We start from the raw sequence: 20,490 nt of genomic DNA, 5'->3' as shown, positions 1-20,490 counted from the left end.
CTTGTCTCCTCTATGCCACAGAAACAAATTACCAATTCTAAATATCTGTGTACTTTGCTAGTATTAGCATGGTTTGGACCTCTGCTTAGGATTTCAATAGTATTTGCAATGAATGACTCAGAACTGGCCACACTTTATGAAAGGGATAACAACCAGCTGCTGGAATTGTAATTCCCAGAGCACCAGTAAAGATGATGGTAAAATCATGGAGCAACTCATTCAGCTGTCATGCTCATCTTCCCACATCCAAGGACTTGCTGCAAAGAGAGGCTCAAAGCCCGGATAAGGTGGCCTTGAAACAGAGACTTGCACATTTCACTTGTCTTACTGCACACACTCTGAGGAGCTGCTCTTCACAGAATTCGGGAATCTTCTGGGGATGCATTGGACATTCCCTCAAAAGAAAGCAAGAACATAGGCTGCAGTGCCTTGCTGGACACCACTGCTTTATGGAGGTGAGGAAAGCATTAAAAAAAAAGAAAAAAAAAAAAAAAAAAAAGCAAGGGTATACAGAAATTGTTTCATCAAAACTCTTAAAGAATATCATCACTTTCTGACTGAAGATACTGGAAACCTTGCTATAACAATTAGCTTTAAAATGCTCACTGCAAAGAGCTTTTGCTGAAGAAAAGAACTGAGAGTGGAAATGTAAACTGGAGAAGTATTTTGTCACTTCAGTAGAGAACTTGTGCTGAAAAAGAAAACAAAACAAAACAAAACAAAACAAAATAAACCACACCAGATTTCATATTTCAAGCTTTTTTAGAAGTGGAGAACAATGGCATCAGAAGAATTCAAAAGTCTACTGAAAGAGATCTATGAGTGTCTAGGATAGGAACAGTGATGATGGTAGGATGTAGCACTCTTGAGCCAGCTGTTCCTAAGCATGGTGAAGACTGGACAAGTAATGGGAAGATAAATGCAAGTGGGCAGTGTATTTGAGGCATCTACCTACTAGTAGTATTTCAAAAGGTCAGAATTCCAAAAAACAAAAACAAAAACAACAAAACAAACAAACAAACAAAAAGAATATGATTCATGGACTTTCCCTGGAAAGTGAGACCTAGAAATAGGAATCACATGCCTATAACATCCTGAGATAAAATTTTGTTTCAAAAAACATCCAAACAAGCACTTACAGTAGTTTATCCATCCCTCATCTTTTTTGCTTGTAGCAGGGTTCCTTCTGAGTAGAGCATCTAGTTCACAAATCTGACTAGCCAGCAGTGATCAGCTTGAAGAACATACTTCTTGTTAACTTTAAATACTTCTCCTACTTATACTTATTAACCATATGACAAAGTTCAGTAGAAAATATTGTTCTGCTGCCTGCTGTAGTGACACTGTTTTGTGATTTGGTTAGAAAAGCAAACCTTGATCCTCAGGTCAAGTGAAGCCCTGTGTCTTTACTCCTCAAGACCAGCACACCCTCTAGGAGCCTGCACATGCATCTGTAATGCCTACCAATTTGCCTGGTCTGTTGTTACTTCACTGATCTCCCTGTGTTACTTCATAGCCTTGAGGTGACAAGTTCTTGAGGTGGTTTGTCCAGCCAAGTGCCAAAGCACTGTGTTTGCTACAGCAAAGATATCTGTAGGCTGGCAACTTCTATACTCTGACATAAAAAATAAATAAATAAATAAATAAAAAATAAAAATGTCACAGACAAGACTGAATCTTTCTTACATATGTTAAAACATTATTTCATTTAATTTAAAAAATAAGGTCTTAAAAACAACTGGCGTGAAAACGTGGTGTAACCACACAACCATTTCATAGCAAGCTAAACTTAGAGTCCTACTTTAATAATTGATTTTTAAATATTCACCTGATTTTCAGAGCTGACGTGCACTTAAATCAATACCTGAATACACCCTTGTCTAACTTTGACTCCATTGGCAAGGCAAGAGTAGAAGACAAAACAGATGCTTCACTTTAAGGAACACAATGGCTGTAACATATACAGCCAGAGGAAGAGTTCATACTGTACTTTGTGTTTCTTTTCATATAATGCATATTAGAAATACTGTGGCTAAGCTTTCCAGAAACTTCTAGAAAGTATATATAAATACCACCAATAGTTTAATAATAATAAATCCTAATGTATTGTGTATCTTCTGGTATGTACCTCAAGTTAGTGTTAGGCAATTATCATAAGACAAGATTATAATTTCAAAGCTATACTCTAAGGTCGCAGTTCTGAAAAATGTTAGTGAGAAAAACAACCCTGAAATGTCTTGTAAGCACCTGTAAGAAAATAAAATTTTCAAACAGATGGCTCTCAAAAAAAGCCAACCAGTTAGTAAAACAGACCATGAATTAAAACTGTTCCAGTTCTCTAGCAGACTTTGTGTCTTATCCATAAAATCGTGGAAATGTTTAATAAATTGCTATCGTATTGATAATTAAAATTGTATTAATAAATACATTTGTTCCTTTTGGATTAATGATTGCTTGCTTTCCTGTCACAAGATCAGAGATATTCAGAACAAATTAATTCTCAAAGTTGGGGAAAGTAAAATTCTTTATCATTTGCAGACGTTTTTTGGTTAAATTCCTTCATTGTGAATAAGTGACTAAATTAGCTGGCAACAGGGTAAGACAAGAAGTGAAGTGTAAGACCTTGGCATTCACTACAATGTGTATGGGACAACAACTGAAGTCGCTAAAACTTGTGCTTAACCTTACAAGTTGCATGGGATAGTATAATCTACTAAGTGGTTTTAAAAATGCCAACTTATTTATATTCTTGAGCATGCTGGAACCAGACTATCATGACAAATATATATATTTTTTGGATAAAATTTTTATTTATTTTTGTTTTACATGGCATCCATTCTTATTTCTATTCTAGTCATACAGAAATGTAAGAACTTGTTGGAGAAGGAAATCGAGGAGAATTAGGCAGTGAATTCTAAAATGAAAAAAAAGAAAATTTTATTAACCTAAAGAATTCATTTTTCTTTAATTCATTTGAAGAAAAAGCTATTTAAAATAATATAATAATAAAACAAACAAACAAACAAACAAAACAAATAGACAAAAAACCCTCCCAACCCTTCAAAAAAGCAGTAAGCAGATAGGGAAAAGAAACCAGAGTACATAATGGATTCTAATCAAAGAACAGTGACCATGTAGTATGGGGCTGCTCTATATATGCTGCAATTAAAAAATCTTCTTAAGATCATTTAAGGGAGAGGCAGAAGGTAAGACCAGTGTGCTTAACTAGCTTTAATTTGCTTTCTTCCTCTCATTCTATGAATTTTTGAGCATAGGATTAGAAATGGATAGAGCTTGCAAATTTTTTTTCAGACATTTTGTACAATCTGCTCCATCATACTCTCACAGTCTTTAACAGGGCTGTCTGCTCATGAATTGAAAACACACGAGAACACTAAAAAAAAAAAAAAAATCCAGCATCACCACCAAAAAAGCCTATCTCCTAGAAGGCTTTAGCTTTAGAAACAGTAGAATCAGACAGATAATCAATCCGATAATCTTCTACCACCTGCTTTTATAACGGCTGCTGAAAAAGAATCTGAGACACACAAGGCAAAGAGTTTGAAATTCTGGATTCAGTGAAGCCAGTGCTAAACAGCTGAGGCAGCATGCCATGTACAACACTAAGACTGAAGAAGCATTATATTCAAGTCCCTAGAAATCACATGAAAGCTAACACTCACAACTTGTCGCTAGCTGTCTGTGTCTACTGGTCATGTATGCCAAGATGAGAGGTAACTAAAAATGTATCAAATCCAAATATCCTCTCATCAGCATCCGGATTAGTTAAATACTGAACAAGGTCAGTATTTGGACTGGGGCATAACACAAGCAAATAAAAATAACTTGGATTTTAAACCGACACCTCAGTTCACCACATTCCTTGCAGACAAAATGGTTCTTTATCATTCTTTTACTTGGGGCCTTCTGTGTTTTGGAGCATCTACTACTTAAAAGTGCCCAAATAGTTATATTAACATTGATATTCAATAATTCTTTGCGAGAACATTGTAATCTTACAAATATTTGCACATCTATCTGAACCTTCCTAGCTTTTTTATAGGTATAAACAACATTAAAAAATGCTCAGGACTATGTAATGTTATTGGATGCTTGCTTCTTAATCACTAAATATTAACTCAGAATGTTTGCATTAAGTTATGAAATCTTCAAAAAAAAAAAAAAAAGAATTTATTTATGCTTTGTAACTGAAGTTTTATTAGATTTAGGCTTGAAGTTAGGCTAGCAAGCTATTGCTTCTGAGACAACAATATCTACCCATTGCTTGTATATAGATGCAATTCATACGGCATTCTCAGTGTCTGCTAGGATTTCCCACTTTTCTCTTTTCCATATTTGTTTTGATCATGTCACAAGGACTGCAGGTGAAAAGCGTGTATCAGTGTATACAGTGAAACTGCAGAGACTACGCATACACTTATACACAATATTGAAATGTAGTAACACTTTTATCCTAATTGCTTCAAGGTTTTACATTTCAATAAAACAATGGGTGCCCCACTCATTTAAACAATTCATAGAACTACAGTCCATTAATTTTATATAATCTTTTTATATGGTAAATTTTCAAATCAATGTGAAGTCTGAGAATACGACATTATTTAGTTTTTAAGAAATAACAAAATTCCAAATGAATGAGCAATCATTTTGATTTGTTTTCATTATTTTATGGAATGAAGTCTTTTAATCACAGATAGCTTGAACAATAAGGTTCTCAGTACTGAATTTCTTAGTGATCAGTAGTCATACTGTAGAAGTAATCCATGAATTTCAAGAAAAAGACTTATTTAAAGTCTTAGATTTCAACAACCCATTAATCAACTGAATTAATTCAGTTCAATACCTGTTCAAAGGTATTTTTTGTCTGTTGTAAGAAGAGTTCTGTGATGGCACTAACTGACAAAACAATGTAGTGCAAGCATAAATGAAAAGTGAACTGGACAGACTACTAGAATTTTTAGTAAACATTTGTAAAGGAGATTTTCCATTTAGTGTTTATGTACTCACACTACTACAGAAGTGACAAAAAAAAAAAAAAAAAAAGAAGAAAACCACTGAAATTAAAATTACATCGGAAATTTTACTGACAAAAAATTTGTACATTTTGTCCACATTTTTGTGGAAGAAATTGAGGCACACTTAAAACTGCATTTCACTGCATTACTGAATGAGACCTGATAATCTCAGAAACAGCATAAATTCAAAGTATTTTTTTTTCTCTTGATGAATTCATACGACAATGATGTAGCTTGCTTTAACTGGAAGAAGGTAGATAGATTTTTAAAAAGGACCTTAAACATTCTATCATTATTTATAATGAATTTCTAGTGTTGTCAAGAAAAAAGCTAGGCTACGCTTCCTGCTTTCCTAGACATAATTATATCATGATGTCTCTTTTAGTGTGGAAGTCACATCAGATCAAAAGTTCCCTGTATCTACACAAATCGTATGTATCTAGGTCCACGTTAACAATTCTATATCCACTTGATACTCTTTACCTACAAAAGATTATTTGCACTGACTTGCTCCAAGATACAAATCACTATAAATGTGAAGTCTACCCTAGTTTTTGAAACACATCATCATCTACCCTAAAGAAACTCACAATTTTTCTTCAACAGAAACCTTGAGATGTGCTAATGTGAACCACATCTGTTATAACTCAAATTTTAGAGAAAAATCACAGCATTAAAGCATTAAATTTTGAAGGAAAAATGTTCAACTAAGTTTTCTACAGGTTGAAATACTATCTGAGAAAAGTTTTTCTGTAAAGAACAAAATAGTTCCTTGCCTAAGAGCATTAGTATGTAGTTCCTTGCCTAAGGGCATTAGTGTGATTCATTTTATAGGAAAAAAAATTAAACTAGCATTAGCGAGGTAGCTTGAAAATAAAAACGACAAGGTACAGAACAAAATTAATAAATCAGTGACAACACTGATATAATAAGTATCTCTCAAGTGCTGCAATGTGTACTTTAAACTTCTAAAAAAGAGAAAATATGTTCATCTTCAACTGCACAATGTATCTTAGCAACCACTTGATTTTTAAGAGTATGCACATCATTTGTCCTTTCCCTCCTGTAATCTCTGGTAGCAGAGCATCTGTGAGATTAGTATCAGTAGGATGTTCAGTAAGGCTTCCCTTTTTCAGCAAGCTTGTGCAAGATAGGAAGGAATTTATTTTTCATCAAGCTTGTGCAAGACAGAAAAGAATTTAAGAATTATGGCAAAGACAATTTTATACTTTACCAACTTCAAAAACAATCAACAAAACCCCCACCATCAATGCAACTATTAAATGATTCTCATGCCATCCTATCACTGACAAGAATCACTTTTCAAACCTTACACACCTTTTCCAGAAATTACTACATTTGAAGAGATGTTACATATTTTTAGTAGCTTTACTTTGACATTCTTGACTATAAAATATAATGTACATATTAAAAAAAAAAAAAAAAGAAAAACAAAACAAAACAAAAAAACCTTCAAAATATTTGTTGAGTACCCAAAGATTTTGTACAGACTATGTGGGGTGAATAACATCGCTAAGAAGATCCTTCAAGAAGCAATGTAAGACTAGTTACAATTCCTATCTTGCAATATGATATAAGCTTTGCTGCTGAAAGGTTTCTGCTGATGTGAATGAAAATAGTAATATATACTTATATATATATTTTTTTCCATTCTTGTTCAACTAAGCAACTCCACACTAAGATGCTCTGCTTTTATGCCGATTAAATCAGTCTCTCAACTACACAAGTAGCTGGTTTCCCAGAACATGTTTACATGTGAATGCACAGCACTTGAAAGGAAAACGTAACTAATGTAAAATTCCACTGTTGGCAGGAAAGAAAGATCCTTTTATTACTATATTAACAACAACAAATTGTCCTTGTTACTCTTGGTGACTCCTGATACTCTAAATAGGTTTTAAATTATATCTGTTCAGCTCCTGTTAAACCACAAAAGCCACTTTTTATTGTTATTTTAAAATACAATACAGGAAACACAAAGAATGAAAGCTGGTAAAAATGGATCCTAATTTCAAATTAAATGACCCAAGCATTTGACCTTGTAGAAAATGAACCAAGAAAATGAGTACTTCAAATGTTACTGCACCTGCTGCTCATCACTGTGGAGGAACTTACTGGAGAAGTTAAGATTGGAGGTAGCCTGTGCTGCAGTGATCATGCCCTAGTAGAAATCATGATCTTGGGGGATAAATAAAATAGTCAGGACTTCAGGAAGGCAAACTTTCATCTGCTTAAGGGACAAGTGTATGGCACCCCCTGGAAAAGTGCCCTACTGAATAAAGGAGCAGAAGACACCTAGCAGACGTTTACAGACATTCTTCTTAGGGCACAAGAGCTTTCAATTCCAACCTGCAAGACACAGGGCGAAGAAGGCAGGAAGACCAGCATGGCTGTCAGGACCTCATCACCACCACCACCAACTTAAAGGAAATGCATAGGCAGTGTAGGACATACACCCTTGTAAGATCATGGAGATATGGCTTGTGAGTATATAGGGATAGAATCAAGAAAGGCAAGGGACTAAAATTAGCTAGGATGTGAAGAATAACAAAGATTTCTATCTACTTAGGTCAGCAAAGGAAGATAAAACATATTGTACCTTATTCTGTCAAGTGAGATAAGGGACTTGCCTACAACTGATGTGAAGGCTGAGATACTCAACAACTTTTTTGCCTCAGTCTTGTTCTGACCATCTCACTTATGTCCTCCCAACTCATGGAATCTCAGGGTAGGGTCTAGGGGAATTAAGTACAACCCACAACAGGAGAAGACCAGGTTCAAAGCCAGCTGAGGAACCTGAAGGTGTGGAAGTCCAAAAGACCCAAGGAGAAGGGATCCTGAACAAATGGTGGATGAAGTTGCTAAGCCACTCTCCATTATATTTGAAAAGTTGAAGCAGTCAGGTGAAGTCGCCAGCAACTTGAAAAGGGGAAATATAACATACATTATTAAAAGTGTAAAAAGGAGGACCCAGAGAACTACAGACCAGTCAGTTTCACCTCCATGTCCACTGAGATCATGAAGCAGATCCTTCTGGAAAACACGTTAAGGTACACGGAAGACAGGGAGGTGGTTGGCCTGACTAACGTGGTGGCCTTCTACAACAGTGACAGCATTAATGGACAAGGGAAAAGCAACTTACATAATTTACCTTGACTTGCATAAAGCCTTTGATATGGTCCCATTCAACATTCTTGTCTCTAAATTGGAGAGAGATGGATTTGACAGATGGACTATTCCATAGATAAAAAATTAACTGGATGGTCACATCTGAAGAGCTGTGGTCAATGGCTCAGTGTTCAGGAGGAGAGCAATGATGAGTAGTGTTCCTCAGTGGATCATTTAACATCTTAATTGGTGACATGGACAGTAGGATTGAGTGCACTCTCAGCACTCAGTGAGATACCGATGTCAGCATAGGTGACACCAAGCTGAGTGGTGTTGTAAAGGGAAGAGATGCCATCCGGAGTGACCTGGATAGGCTTGAGACATCGGGCCATGCAAATCTCACAAAGTTCAACAAGTCCAAGCACAAGGTACTGCACCTAGGTCAGTGCAAGCCCAAGTATCAGTACAGAGTGTATGATCAATGTGTTGAGAACAGCCCCGAAGAGAAGGATGTGGGAACATTGGTGGATGAAAAAACAACGTGAGCCAGAAATGTGCACTTGCAGCCCAGAAAACCAACTGTACCCTAGGCTGCATCAAAAGAAGTGTGGCCAGCAGACTGATGGAGGTGGTGATTCTCCTCTATTCCACTTTTGTGAGATCTCCCTGGATTACCGCATTCAGCCCTGGGGTCCTCACCACAAAAAGGGCCTAGACCTGTTAAAGTGGGGCCAGAGGAGGGCCACAAAGATGATCAGAGGGCTGGAGCACCTCTCCTGTGAAGACAGGCTGGGAGGGCTGGTGTTGTTTAGCCTAGAGAGGGGAAGGGTCCGAGACGAGGTTATAGTGGCCTTCCAGTACCTAAAGAGGGCCTATGGGAAAGATGGAAGAGGGAGTCTTCATCAGGAAGTGTAGTGGTAGGACAAGGGATAATGGTTTTAAACTAGAAGAGGGTAAATTTAGATTAGATTTAAGGATGAAACTCTTCACTCAGAGGGTAGTGAGGTGCAGGAACAGGTTGCCATGAGAAGCTGTGGATGCCCCAACCCTGGAAGTGTTCAAGGTCAGGTTGGATGAGATTTCAGGTAACCTGATCTAAGTGGGAGATGCCGGTCTGTGGCAGGGAGGTTGGAAAAGGGATGGTCTTTAAGTCCCTTCCAACCCAAACCATTCTGTGACTCTATGATGACTGGCACAATGTATCCTTGCACGTGTTCAAAACTGCCAATACTACATTTTAAGAAGCCTCTGCAATAGTGGCTTATTTTACCAATACCTTCTATAGACGATTTATTTGATAATTTTCCAACAACGTTTATTACATGACTATTCATTCAACACTACAGGCTTGATTCCGGTATTCCTGTCTTGCCTTATGCAGAGTAATTTCATAAATAAAGCCATTTAAATCACTGATATGGCTTGAGGAGTGGTGAGCAAAGAAATCTAACAATCTGTTCTCTTGAGTTTGTAGTAACAATGCGAAGCACCATGTATAAAAACAAAAGTGTACCAATTTGTAAAAGAAAAAATCTTCAGCAAAGAGATCACGTCATTATAGCAAATAAAGGCTATATTTTATCTTTGTAATCTTCTTGATGTAACAACATTCTGCTCACGTACGGTACAGTAAGAGATCAGAATCACATGCTGCCTAGGAGGGTAATAAATGTATCAAGCAACTTACTAATGCATAAGGTTTTCAAGTAACATGCATGCCTTAGTATATTGTTTGTGTTGTCTGCAAATCTACCTGAAGTATTTTTCAAAATATGTTACTTGTGTAAAAATACAAAGCACTATGGATCAGCTTTTTCAGTTGCTAAAATTGACAGCTTTTATCATCAGAAAAAGCTTTAAAAAACCGCATAAATGAGAACTGCTACCCAAATGTCAGGCCCCTGTCTTCTCTATGTCCCATTTCCATTGTGCCAGCAAAAAAGTATGTGTCACTACTGCGAACCACATCAAGACTTGATCTGGATATTACTACAGCTCCTTTCAGTGCAAGTGTTGGCTTATGATGGTTTAATCTACAGTGGGAAATGAAAGTCTTCACTAAAACTTAAAAAGATTAAGAACATTTCCACTGGCAAGATAAAGAAACCACACTATGTTTGTAAGTAGTATGTCCCTTCTTGTTCTTTTGGAAATATTTGTCCGCACCCCGAAGTAGTAAAACAAGACATGGAACAGTTCTAGCTCTGAACACGATGCAACTGAAGACTGTACGATAAATTTTTATTCTACAAAAAAAAAAAAAAGCTGTTAGAAATCGATGGTATAACACATATGTACAGTAGCCAATTTATTAATGCTTGAAAGATATTAACAAAGATGAATTCATTAAATAATACATTGTTTTATATCACTACCAAATGATTTATTTAACCTTTCTCACCAAGTAATTTACCTACACCATGATACTACAAGTAATTTAGCATACTTCAGGTCCCCATTTAGAAAACAGACTAACTTTTTGTTAAAAAAAAAAAAACAAACAAAAAAAAACCAACAAACATTTAACATTACATCTGAAAATAAAAGCTACTGCCAATATGTGTTTGATTCTGGGTATTTACATGGTTTATGACTGAAGTATTTTCAGTCTGCATGTATTAAAACAAAATAAAGAAAATCCCTTATATTCAGAAAGTACCCTTACAACTAGTTTTGTATTTTTGGACTTCCAGAACCATATCTACCCAACCAGAATACTAGTAGTAGGTTGTGCAGCTCCAAACAGCTTGAGCCACAAAGCCTGCGCATGAAGGTACTTTTTACCTTAAATACTGTTCATCTCAACTCCTGGGACACATTCTGGTAATAAACGCATGAGCAAGGTCTTTTACAAAGCAATAATTCTTTAATGCACACCACACTACAACCTAATGACTAGTACTTGCACAGTAGATAAAGAATCATTCATGTCCACTTTCAAAGGGCTACCTTCCTTAAACTGACAGTTTATTTCCTATCAAGAATAGAAGTCCCTATTATTGAAAAAACTGAACCATGACACAGCATGAAAAAAATAACCCACATCCCGGAGGAAGAGGGCAACAAACACATGCATAACTTGAGTCTACTTTCAAAGGCGTGCTTATGCTTTACACTCATGTGACATTCTCATACTTTTGTCCCTTTGGGAGAGCAGGAAGGGAAATTAAAACTTGGATGTTTACTCTTTATCAGGAAAGATCAAAACTCTAATCTGTGCTAAAAAGTGTTTCTTCTATCAAGGGCCATTCATGTAACAGAATCTAATCCTTGATCCTATTATGCAAGACAAAAACAACTTTCTCAAAACTGAGTGAAATGCTTTCAGACAAAGTCTTAACAAATGTTATTTTGAAAGAAGTTGGTGGAACTCACTTGAGTAGAATAAATTGAAAATCTTACATGACCAAATCATCCACCACCAACTTAAATGACACAAGCAGCAAAGTATATGAAACAAGAGAGAATAGTGCTACTAATTTACCAAGGCAGCCAATTCATCTCGCCAATTTAACAAGAGGTTCTACTTCAGTATTAAGCCACCAAAGCACAAAGTCCCCCTTATTTCTGTTAAAAAACATGTAGGTTTTTTTAGACCAATGACAGCTTTTTACTTTTCGTGCAACACTTCTGGACTTTGAGTCACTAAAAACAAATAACCACAAAGTACTTAAACACTACCACTACCTATCCAGAATATATCCAGAATACTAAATATGTTACAAAATAAGACAATGCAAATATTTAAGTTTTGGCTTCATGTGTATCTGCATTTTAAAAAAGAAAGCTAAAATCCTACTGTATATTCTTACAGTGTATCATGTTCCACCTTCTATAAGTAGTAAGAACTTCATACAGCGATTAGCATAAGAAGGTAAATAAAAGCATGACAGTATTGCAGTGAAATAAGGTTATCTTACTACCTAAAGAAGGTGAAAGGCAAATTTTTATAACCTAATTTCATTTCAATTTTATTGAACTGTCTACAATATTCTGTGAGTGTGTGCACATACACAGACACGCACAGAAAGAGTGGTATCTACAAACAGTTTACACAAATATTTACATACATATGTCATATACATAAACTAATGACTGCATGATTTTCAATGTAAAAACCATATGCTTCTTTCTTGCACATTACAGCTGTTGCATTGGTCTTACAAAAGTAATATAAACCTTTTGCAACAACTAACTAAGCACATATCATAGCTGATTCCAAGTTTTTATAGCTTGCAGGATTTAAAAAAATACAATACCTAGAACACTGTTATCAAACAAATATGCTTTATTGGCATCTAAAAACAAAATGCACCCAACATTAAAATGTACTTTTTCATTTTTTTTAAACCCACTGCAGTACGAGGAACAAGTCACAAACACTTACTTTAGAGAAAACAGAGACTATAGTGTAGATTTTACAAAACCACTTTTAATCTCTGTGTTATGCTCCTTAAGTAACATGGGCCATTTCTTTTTTTCTGCCGAATTGTAGGAACATAAAATATCACAGCTTTGTCTATACTTTAAAATTCTGCAGCAGCCTAAAAACACGGACAAGATACACCAGCACCTGTTTTCAAGTATAACAATTTCGATAGCCAACCTAAGGGTAGTATCTAAAAAAATTCCATTGTCTTCCATAGGAAGTCTTTGTTTGACAAGCTGTTATTTTATCTTTGTGAAATTAAAAGCAAGTGGGGGCAAGTTTATGTTTTACCAGAGAAATAAAAAAAAATGTTTACCTACCATGTTCAAATTAAGAACAGTGTTCTATACAAGTCAGTTGTACAGTTATTTAAGCGAAAGATGAACATGAACATCAGATTAACTTAATTCTGGCAGACAAAAGTGAACTACTAAGGTCCAGTCAGCCATTTATCTATTACAGAGAGATGACAACTTTACAAAAGGTATCTTTTACCTACTGAGTGATGATTATGTCCCCTCAGTTTCTGTGCTTTCTACCACTGGTTCACTTTCTATATCAGCTTCTGTGTCACTCTTCTCTTTGTTTATCTCGACTGAAGAGGTCAGTTTTTCATAAAGTTCTGGTTCGTCCTGCACCTGTGCAGTTGGTGGCTGACTTTCTGTCTCTGTATTTTCACCGTTTACCTGGGGCATATTATCAGCTTTGCGTTGGGGAGCAGCCCCATCAAAATATTCAAAAACCCGTGGATGTGGAGGGGGGATCCAGTTGTTTGACATTCTGTCTCTTCCAAACCTGTTCCCGTTAATTTCTCTGCAAAAGTTAAAATCTCTGTCATCCCTATCCCTCTGTCTTTCCCAGGGTCTTCTGCGGTCATCAAAATCTCTGTGAGCATCTGGTTCAAATCCTCTATTCCAATTGGGACCACTTCTACTATCAAATCTATAGTTTACATGCCGAAATCTCTCTCTGTCTTCATGGAAGCCTTTAGGGCCACCATAAATAGGGAAGGCATGATGCTCTCTTTCATCATAATCTCCTCTCTGTCCCCAGTGCTTGTCTGAATTGAAAGCAAAATGCTCTCTTCGGCCAATATTATCTATACCTGGTCTTCCAAAATTTTCTCTCATGTCTATATGTGGTCTTGCAAAATGTTCTCTTCCATCTACTGGAGGCCTTCCTACACCCTCTCTTGGATCAATTGGTGGTCGTCCAACAGGATCTCTGACATCCACTGGGGATGGTCTATTAAGATTATCTCGATTTTCTACTGGAGGAAAACGATAATCTCTGTCTCCTTCCTGCTGTATGTTATCCCCTCCAAGTGGTAGTCTTTTCTCTGGATTAGAAATGCTATCAATATTTTGTCTTCCTGGTGCTCCAAAAGGTCTTTCTGTTTGATTAAAAAGATCTCCTGGAGGAAAAGGACCTCGAGGTGGTGGGTGAAGAGTTGGATCAAGGATTGCTGGAGGAGGAATACTACGCTGTGGTGGCACTCCTGGCTGCATTAATGGAAACCTTGGTCCAGGTGAGTGGGGCATCAGGCCTGGACGGATATCTATGAGAGGCATTCCTGGCATCCTTTGATTACTTATGTTTAAATGAGGCATATTTTGAACACCAGCTGGATGCTGCATTGCCAGAAGTCCAGAACTGCTTGAAATATTTGGTGGTGGCACTCCCATAAGTCCAGAACTACTCGAAACATTGGGTGGTGGCATTATGAGAAGACCAGAGTTGTTTGAGACACTTGGTGGCTGCACTCCTGCCAGAACTCCTGAGCTGCTTGAGACATTGGGTGGCTGCATTCCTGGTAGAAGGCCAGGGCTACTTGAGATGCTGGGTGGATGCACTCCAGCTAGAAGCCCTGAGCTACTTGAGACATTTGGTGGTTGCACTCCAGCCATAAGTCCAGAGCTACTTGAGACACTAGTTGGCGGAACTCCTCCTGCAAGGGAAGAGCTACTGGAGACAGTGGGTAGCTGCACTCCTCCTGCAAGACCAGAACTGCTTGAAACAGTTGGTGGTTGCACTCCTCCTACAAGTCCAGAGGTGCTTGAGACAATGGGTGGCTGTACTCCTCCTGCAAGTCCAGAGCTACTTGAGACACTAGGTGGCTGGCCTTCTCCAGTAAGCCCAGAACTGCTTGAAACACTGGGTGGCTGCACTCCTCCAACAAGTCCAGAGCTACTTGAGACATCACTTTGCACTAAAAAGCAGCAACAAGAAGAACAGTTAACAGAAAATGCCAATGCATCACATGGCATTCAAAACAAAATGCAGCTTAATACATTATTCAATTAACACAGAGTTAATCTCTGCAGTGTCTCATTTTCTGTAATGAACGTAGATCACTTTAATCATGTTGGTGATAGACATTAAGCCATGGAAATGAACATCTCTAAGTAGTAAAGAACGCACAGCAGCTTAAAATTGACAAACTCTACAACCATCACCCCATTTATGCAAGAGAAGTATTAAAATCTTTGATACAGTTTATACCTTCTGTATTCTACCCCCTCCTTCTTCTTTCCATTGCCACTTACATAGAAAGAACACACTTTCTAAAGGCTCAGCTTTATTTCTCAAGTCTACAAAGAAGAGATTCCTGAGCATGAGCTGCTAAAAATCAATGATGAGGTGATGACAGAGGTGATTTCCATCACTCCTCCAGTCTATAACTTCCTACTCTATTAATTAATGCAACAGACAAGGATCTGCAAAAAAAAACAAAACCTCACAGGCATTTTGATATTTATTGTATGTAAAAACATCAGACAATAAACATATTTCTTACCAGCTCTATTGTTTTCACTGGAAGAAATCTGAAGGTCTGTAAGATGTGATCCCTTTTCATCTGATTCTGGTTTGCTGATTGGCAGAGGATTAAAAACACTTCCAGCAGACAACGTTGGAGTAGCTAGGTTGCTTGTAACTGTGCCAACTGGTAAAACGAGGCTACTAAAAGGAACATCCTTCATCGTCTCTTGTGTAATTGGTAATGGAGGCTGTACTAGAGCTGCAGGGAAATAACAGAAGTGTATCAGAGTAATCATATTTTCAGCCTTTAAGTTTAGCTTGGCAGATGTCAAGATGAAAAATCAAAATAAGTGAAATTACTTCAATTACCATGGGAATAATGATGGTTTTGATAACAATTTTTTTATCCTCAATCACCACTCTAACATTTACTTTTTTTTTTGTAGAGGCCACAAACTGCAAACAACTTAAGCAATCGTTACTCTTTAACAGAGCCTTTTAAATGTTAAATTGATAACAGTTAAAAGGCTAAGCAAAAATAAATTATTATAAATTATTCAGCTATTAACTCTAGATAGCCTAAATTACAAATATATGTTATAGCCAAGTTCTAGTATTAAACTATGTATGCAAATAACAAATAATTCATTTGTCGTGATTTTTTTCAGTTACTCCACAGTAACTACCATTTTTCAGTCAACTTGAAAAGCTCTGTAAAATTTTCTCTCAATACCTGCTTAAAACAGCTATGCAATAACCTATATGTTACTATTGTCCATTAGACAGGATTAACATGCTTTTGTTTGAATGAAAAGTAGTATATCAAACAATTAAGCTTTTAATAACATATGACAGCCACTAGAATAACCAAACTTACGTGTTGGAACAACCGGTGGGACAACAGGAGGTGGGACAACAGGAGGTGGGACAACAGGAGGTACTGGGGGAGGCATAAAACCTATATGGAAAAATGACAAATCATTAGAAAGAGAAATACAATTTTTCATTAAAACACTGTTTACTTTATTTATCCTGAGAAGGTGCATCACTGAAAACTAGCAAACAACAAATGTATGCAAAGGGATGACAGTGGTTGCTGTTTTCAAAAATAATTCATTCTTACAGTAAAAGACCTGCATGTGAATCTTTACTTTTGTCAGCAATATCCAAGGAAGAAAATTAAAATTTTCAAAATTTTACAAAGAAAGGAGATAAATCTTAAGATTTTTTTCATTTTGATTTTTACCCAAAGACTCAAATAAATCACCAACAACAAAAAATCAGCTTTAATTAATATTCTCCACAAAAAAAAAAAAAAAAAGAATAATATTAAGTTAGGCATAAGAAATTTCATATTGGGCTGAAATTAGAGATCCAAAGGTCAGCTAAAGCAGTAACAAGAAGGTGATGGAAACAAAGCAAAATACACATAGACAGCAACATGGGCTGAATATACTTATTACATTCTCAAATTTTACGAACTTACCTGGAGGTGGCTGTGAAGGGTTGAAACTTGCTCGCAAGAAGGGTGGAGGAGGAATTGCGCTATAACCAGGAGGAGGGACAGACATTGTGACAGGAAACGCAGGTGGAACTAAGCTAACAGCAGGCACAGCTGGAGCTACTGGAATCTTTTTTTCATGGAAAGAAAAGAAACAAGCAACTTCAATACTTAGAGTATTCAGTGGCATTACAATTTTATCCACTGACTTGACTGCAATTTATGTTAAACATCAAATGTACTGAAGTCTTCGAACATACATTCTGAACACCCTGAAATATTAGATTGCATTCTAGAATAGTACGTGCACTACAGACAAGTAACGACACTGGAAAAAATCCTATGCTATCTTTTCTTTATTCTGAAAGGAACAGAAAATAAATACATGGTTAACCATTATATTAACTGAAGAATTAAAATTTAGGTAGAGTAGCAAGGGGAATACAGAAAGGGAAAGACAGAAAAAGAGGGAAAATGTAGACAGTGTGGCAATTTGAGAGCACATAACCAGAGACTCCTTTCTTATTAGAAATATTTGCATATTTTAGAACAGTATTAGAACACTGAGAGTTTAGTGTATGTGATTACCAGGCTAATAATCCCAATGAAATCCTGGAAATTTAGTATTTTTTAAGCTTCTCTTTGAGCTATGTGTTTTGCTACAGTGCAGCAGAATTACAATTAACAAGCAGCAGAAAAACATCAGTATATATACACATATGTATATATGTGTGTGTGTATTTAAATGTATACAGATCACAGTGTATGCAAGCAGAAAGATGAAATAAAAAAAAGATAATTTTTGTGAAAGTAAAAAGAATTCAAGCTCAAACTTCAATGCAAGGAAATGCAAAAACATTAGCTTTTGTAGTAATCTTATATCAACTCAAATACAGGAAACATCTATACATGTCAAGAGAGAGAAAAAATGATAATACAATTTTTTGTGTTAAGCACCTGCTTCTCATTTTACAATTTCATATGGTCATAATAAAAAGGATTTAAGGAGTTTGACAAAAGGCACTTCAATTTATACTTGATAAACATGCAGCATGTAGTATAATAAAGGAGAATTACACTGTATTATTCCAGTCTTCTACAATACCTTAATAGCTGTTAATAAAAATAATCTGTTTTAGCAGATGAAAGAAAATAGAGCAGAGATTTAAAGACTCTCATGAATTACTGTGTATATCAGAACTGCAACAACCTACTACTTTGAATAATCGACTCTTTTAAATACAAGATTGTTCCCACAAAATCCTGCCTAAAACTAATGGGAAAATAATTAACCTCATAGTCAAACCTCATATGAGGAAAAGTAGACAGGCAGAGAAGAAATTTAACATTTAAGCCTTTATTTGAGATGGTACTCAAGTTTGAGATATACTGTGCATAAAATTAAGGATTTTGCTCAGCCAGGGCAACTGATTCTTTTCTAGAATAAAGAGAAACACATACGAACATGGGGTTTTAAGTATTTTTGTTTTAAGTACTTTAATTTAGCATTAAAGTTGATCTGTACTGAATAAAAACTTACCCCTCCGGTTGTGCAGAATTTCTGCAAACTCTAACTTTAATACAAACCTGCAGCATAGTGACTGGCTGTGTGTAAGCTTCTGTCTGTGTTGTGATAACTGTGCTCTTATCAACTGTAGTAGTCTGCGTAGTTTGAGTAGTTTCTTTAGAAGGTTCTGAGTTCCTGGCTGTTTCCCATTCTTAACAAACAAACAAACAAACAAAAAAAAAAAAAAAAAAAAAAAGGTGTGTTTTTAATATAAGGAGATAACTAATCTGCTTGTTGTTGTTGTTTTCATACCAAAATGTCCTTTTCCATATTAATCTGTAATTTTTAATCTGGTATCTATTTAGACAAATTAGCCCCAAGTTTACTGTGAAAACAGCAAATACAATTATTTACATATTATTATACATTTTAAAGAATGTAAAATATCTCTAATCACATGATATACAATATTTAATTGTGCCAGTATACAAACTGAAGTTTTAAAACTTGCCAAGTTTTTTCTACATTTTGTTAGTAATTTGTAATATAAAGTATGTTCTAGTTTTCTAAAAATTGCTGTTGTCAACATATCTATAGTATCATTTGTATGCTGTAAAATGACAGACCCTCACATGGAAAAAAAAACACACCAAAACACAATTCCTTCCTTCTACTACCTCCTCAAACTCACTCCCAACAATACCAGGAAAAAAAAGGGTTTAATTTTCAAGTATAAAATAGTGACTGTGTTTCAGTAATGTTGCATGTTTTAATTCTTCTGTCATTTACATTAAATTTTTATTCAAAGCATTTTGAATGCATTTTTACCTGAAAAATTATTGTCTCTATTTTAAAACTGTCTTAATCTACTGCTTATTTTAGTGCTGTCTCATCATTTTGGTGCTAGATCCATTTCAAGAAACTACAGTACCCATGAATCTTTTACAAACCTAACAAACCTCTCAGTTAGCTGGGTTTCAATATATGGTCTAACACTACTTGCTTTCTCACCTCTTTGACTTTAATGGAGGAAATACCTTAAGGTTCGGCTAAGCTGTGGCTGTTTAGACAAGTTCCAACTGTAACTTAAGTTTTATACCTGAATCAGAAATCACTATAAGGTATTTCACAATCACTACCAAAACATAATTTTTATACAAATTACATACTTGGAAATGAGTACACAGCAAATTCAGAACTGTTTTTAAAAATGTTAACCGTTATTATCTTGTTTAAATTCAACCACTGACAAATGGTCATGATAACTAATTAATTACTCATCTACAAAGACAATCTAGATTTCAGTGACATTTATACGGACATATTAGAAGAAGTCCAGAGGAGGGCACAAAGATAATCGATGGACTGGAGCACCTGTCCTGTGAAAACAGGATGAGGGAGTTGAGGTTGCTCAGCCTGAAGAACAGAAGGCTCCAGGGAGACCTCATTGCGGCCTTCCAGTACCCAACAGGGGCCTATGGAAAAGACTGGGGAGGGACTCTGTCAGGTGATAGGACAAGGATTAATGGCTTTAAACTAAAAAGTATAGGTTTAGATTAGTTATTAGGAACCCAAACCACTCTCTGATTCTGTATTGCAAACACATAGCTAGTAATATTAATGTAAATCAAAGAAGAGTGTTTATTACCTAAAACAATAAACTTTCTGAATATTTACAATTACCAGGAAATAAACACATTTTCTAACTATGCGAATCACTGTTCATGTCCATACCTGTATTTACTGTCTCCTGGTCAATCATTCCACCTTCAGCAAATCCCTCCAAATCATCCAATTTTACTTTCTCCCAAGGAATATACGAAACTCCCAGATCCACATCCCAGAATTGCTTGTACTCTGTTTTCACACCTTTATTCAAAGCCCAGGCAATCTGAAAACACAACCGAAAGAGATAACCTCATCAAATCGTATTATTTGGCAATTGGTAAGACATTTACTTGGCCTCTGCAACAATAGGCATGTGGAAAATTATTTACATCAGAAGGCTCATATTTATTCATATTTATTCAACATTAATGCTAACATATGTATATGGAGGAAATTAAGAATACAGTAATACAAGGACTTATGGTAAAGCATCAAAGTAGAAAAAACACAGCATCTAATC

The 20,490-nt window shown here is 35.9% G+C and overlaps 1 protein-coding gene across 5 annotated transcripts in view; it reads right to left on the bottom strand.

Annotated features, from left to right (window-relative positions):
- Window positions 1-20,490, bottom strand: part of SCAF8 (SR-related CTD associated factor 8) — a 93,421-nt gene that overhangs the window by 26,969 nt on the left and 45,962 nt on the right. For 3 of the 5 annotated variants that reach the window (XM_082758319.1, XM_082758322.1, XM_082758323.1), the window contains 6 exons: window positions 20,097-20,253; window positions 18,443-18,573; window positions 16,841-16,985; window positions 16,232-16,312; window positions 15,392-15,613; window positions 10,461-14,803 (listed from right to left, as the gene is read on the bottom strand). In XM_082758319.1, coding sequence (XP_082614445.1) covers window positions 13,104-14,803; window positions 15,392-15,613; window positions 16,232-16,312; window positions 16,841-16,985; window positions 18,443-18,573; window positions 20,097-20,253 — 2,436 coding nt within the window. In that variant the 3' untranslated portion in view covers window positions 10,461-13,103. Of the gene's footprint in view, window positions 1-2,710; window positions 2,915-10,460; window positions 14,804-15,391; window positions 15,614-16,231; window positions 16,313-16,840; window positions 16,986-18,442; window positions 18,574-20,096; window positions 20,254-20,490 lie in introns of those variants that run through there. The other 2 variants (XM_082758321.1, XM_082758320.1) reach the window with 2 other exon arrangements.

The sequence above is a fragment of the Aythya marila genome (assembly GCF_965140915.1).
Source record: "Aythya marila genome assembly, chromosome: 3".
NCBI lineage: Eukaryota > Metazoa > Chordata > Aves > Anseriformes > Anatidae > Aythya > Aythya marila.
Note: the sequence above shows the minus strand (reverse complement) of the source record. Positions and strands in the feature narration are given on the sequence as shown.